The sequence below is a fragment of the Schistosoma mansoni genome, chromosome 6 (assembly GCF_000237925.1).
Source record: "Schistosoma mansoni strain Puerto Rico chromosome 6, complete genome".
NCBI lineage: Eukaryota > Metazoa > Platyhelminthes > Trematoda > Strigeidida > Schistosomatidae > Schistosoma > Schistosoma mansoni.
In genome coordinates, this window is record NC_031500.1 from 1,284,274 (window position 1) to 1,288,132 (window position 3,859).

Below are 3,859 nucleotides of genomic sequence, written 5' to 3' on the forward strand. Positions count from 1 at the left end.
ATCTCGATCTTGAATGTCATTCAAACGTATACAATATGTTTCTCTCAACTCAGTTGTAGTCTGTCTGTCTATCGAGTGTTCTGGACACCTAATAAATTATGGCGACAAACGTATTCCCAATGCGACTGGTACTGTGCGTACTGTGCGAATGGCCTCTGATTATTATAAATCCTCATTCTTACAATTACGGAAAATTATTTTATAATCAATGTGTCATTACATAACTATTGCGTAACACAATTACTCAATGAGTATTATTTCATTGTTTCAAGTCATATGTGTGTAATAGTGTAGATCTTTGATGGTAAACTGATCTAAACTAAATTTGATTTTTAAATTTCGTACTTGTTACTGAATCTGAAGTTTCTTCATTTTTGATAAATCATTACTGCTTCCAATCTACATACCTATGAAGCTGTGTGAAGAGGGTCTAGCAACAAAGGTAATATTTAGACTCAAATGAACATGAATCAAGCTAAATTTGTAAAACCAAACAAAACCATTATCCCATGAATAGTTATTAAGGAATGGTGCATTCAATAACTGTCCAGTTAAAATCACATGATCAGAATGAAATGAACTGCGTTAAAAAGAAACCATGAAAGGGAAAGGTTCATCAATTCACTGAACACTATAAACCAATTTGAATGGATTCACTCGAAACATCATTATTCCAGATGGATTGATAGGAATTGTAAAGTTCTCTTTCAATCCCACGTCCTTGAACTTATCACCAGTGAATACATCCACTAATTCGAATTTATCTCCTGATATCGTATACATTTGTGATTTGAATTCATTCAGATTTGTGGTAAAGTTGATTGGTCCTCCATCACCCCTTGTGTAGATGCAAGCGATTGCCCAACCAACTGGACAATCATTTAATTGTCGTATCCACATCTGTATGAAAAGAAATATGAGACCAAATAAAGATATCTTGTTGACATTAAGTACATCAGCAAACGACAATTTTATTTCACCTCGTGATATTTGTCGATAGTGAGAATTCGAAAGAAAATATTGCAGAACCGAACGGTTGATGTCGTGCGATTTGGAATCTGCATACTGTTTTGGATAATTTCAGATGAACATTCATCTATATTATCAGAAAAGAATGGTCAACAGTATATCTGTGTGGTTTATATTGGGTTGTCTTCTGAAATGTATGTTGATGACTACGTCCGATTGGCGGAGCATACACTAACTGATAAAAACTTCGGAAGTCATATTATACTCTCTTACCTATTGTAGACAATCTACGTGTTCGTAAATCACAATGTCCTGATTCGGACTTTATGTGTTTGAAGTTAATCAGAAGGACAGCCATGAATTAGTCTACAGATTGAACAGTTCAATAATGATATCTCTTACTGTGACGGTACAAGATGAGAATTCCAATCACACAACGACTAACATTGCCGTCATCATTGCAGATTTGCCTTGAAAAATAGCACCGACGTACACGTGAACTGTTTCTGAACCCACTCACTGACTGCCCACAATGACTTATAAGTGGAGATAGTTATTGTGAAGTCCATTTGTTTAGTGTTATCAAAATCCGACCTCCTACTGGTTTTGTTTAAAATTATGTTGCTGAAGTGGAGAATTTAAATCTTAAAACCAGCGGAGATGCATATATCGAAATGTACTGAGATGGTCTTATCAAATTTGAACATTGCACGGTTTCTGTGTGATTTCAATGGGTTGAATCAGAAAACCGATCTGTGAGGACCTCTGTCCAATTTTTGTGGTGACACTAGACAGAAGCAACGACGACAATTGAAAATATTACCGATTCGGTGATCCAAGATGTTTTGATAACAGTTCAAGATTAAAATACTGAGAGTGACACTTTCATCAACTCAACGAACAGTGTCTATTTCCATGCTGGTTTGCTGTTGACATTTAATATGGCTGCTTCAAATTGTTGATGAAACCGATTCAACCGACAGTATTCTTACCCAAAAACAACTATCGCTTTGCTTATGTAAAAAGAAAGTTTCGTAGTATCGTGACACGAAGAAGAGTATCTAAACACCTATGTATAAGAATTTCAATCTAATGCAATCAACTCACCTGTACATCATTTCGTGATTTGATGAATTCCGCCTGATGTCCACCTCTATCCTGATCTATCGCCAACAAATGTTTATTGCGTAACAGAGATGCACTGAATTGATCCACCTTGTCCATGTCGGTTGAGATGATTAATGGAGCAGCGAACATACACCACATACCCATATGGACTCGCTTTTGATCATTGGAAAGTCCGTTGTTTCCTAAGACCAACATGTCGGGATCGTTCCAGTGTCCTGGACCAGCCACTTTCGGTAAAACATCGTTGCGAATTTTGTATCCATCTATAATGCCGATTACAGATGCCCAAGAACTAAAGGAGTTGGGCAGAGCACGAATGAGATTGCAGTTGTTCTGTAGTCGCTTCCAATCAATCAATTCAGGTTTTGCATACCATGAACCATATAAAGGATATGTACATAAAAACATCATTGGTCTACCAGTTCCATTGAGTAGTCGTGAGAACTTTTCGAAACCATCAGGCATCATGTGATCAGGACTGTTACACGAGTTCATCTTCACGTAATCCACTTCCCATTCAGCCAGAGTCTTGGCATCCAATTCGAGAAAGTCCATACTACCTGGATAACCTGCACATGTTCCAGTTCCATAACCAATAGTTATTCCGAACAGTAGATTTTTCGAATGCAAATATTGTGCAAGGTTTTTCATACCCTGAAATTACAACACATCATGGAGATTACCAAACAGAATTTGTAAATATCAAGTATTTTGTTCACGAATACAGCACTAATGAAAATAATTCATGATTCACACACACGCAGAATTCTTTCATATTGGAAGCCTTAGGAACAACAATCGTATATATTGTCGTAGTGTGATATTACACAAAATGAATGAGAAAACTATGAACACTTTCCAAACACTACACACATAAACTCACGCTCGGAAATCTCGAAGAATCTGGCAATAGTGCAACCGTCTTCGTATCACGCAGTCTTGATAACCAACAATCATCTATTATCACATATTTGTAACCCAGATCTCGCCAACCATCGGATACCAATTTATCAGCTGTTCGCTTGATTGCATTTTCATTAAGACAGTTGATTTGAGTGTTGTTGCAGTTTACTTGACATCCAAGTTGTTGCCATGTGTTCCACCCCATTGGTGGTGTTCTAGCCAATCCATTATTCAAACACATAACAGAATTCAGAGTGAGGAAGACTACTCCCGAAAATATCGTTAGCACCGTGAACATATTATCTAAATAGAAAAATTGATTAGTTAATAAGCATCAATTAACTGAAGTGTAATTTGATTGAGCTGTATATTATCACAAAACATCGTTTTATCAAACCATAATCAACAGGTTCACTTTATCAAAATAATATCCTTTGATAGGTGAACTTTGCCGACATGCATGAGATACCCGATTGTTATTCGATTCACAATGTTGAAAATCCGAAACTTGAATTTATATATACAAAAACCACAATAATCAGCAGTCATAATCTCGTCTCTCGTTCAAGTTGTGACACTCCAAATAAGCACTTCTACAAATGGTTGAATCTTAGACCTACGAACTATTCTTTCCCTCACAATTTCCTTATGTTGCACTCAGTGAGAATATAACTCGAGAAAATTTATAACACATATGAAAGTATTGAATTCAGTGTGATCAAGCAACCATAACTTGTCCAATACTTGTCACTTCAGATTAAACTAGTGATTGAGTTAACGTTGTTCAGTCATTTTCGGAATTCAGTTTTCTGGATAAGTCTTCCACACCACATGTCTTCCTGACTGAACAGTCTGTTGT

At 36.4% G+C, this 3,859-nt stretch overlaps 1 protein-coding gene across 1 annotated transcript; it reads right to left on the bottom strand.

The window, feature by feature from the left end:
* Positions 1–504: 504 nt before the first annotated feature.
* Smp_179250 (putative alpha-galactosidase/alpha-n-acetylgalactosamini da se) lies at positions 505–3,298 on the bottom strand (the record flags this gene model as incomplete). The annotated part of the gene is made up of 3 exons (XM_018797894.1): positions 505–900; positions 2,077–2,751; positions 2,981–3,298. 3 exons carry the CDS (start codon positions 3,296–3,298, stop codon positions 622–624), a joined length of 1,272 nt encoding a protein of 423 aa, XP_018652891.1. The 3' UTR covers positions 505–621.
* Positions 3,299–3,859: the final 561 nt, after the last annotated feature.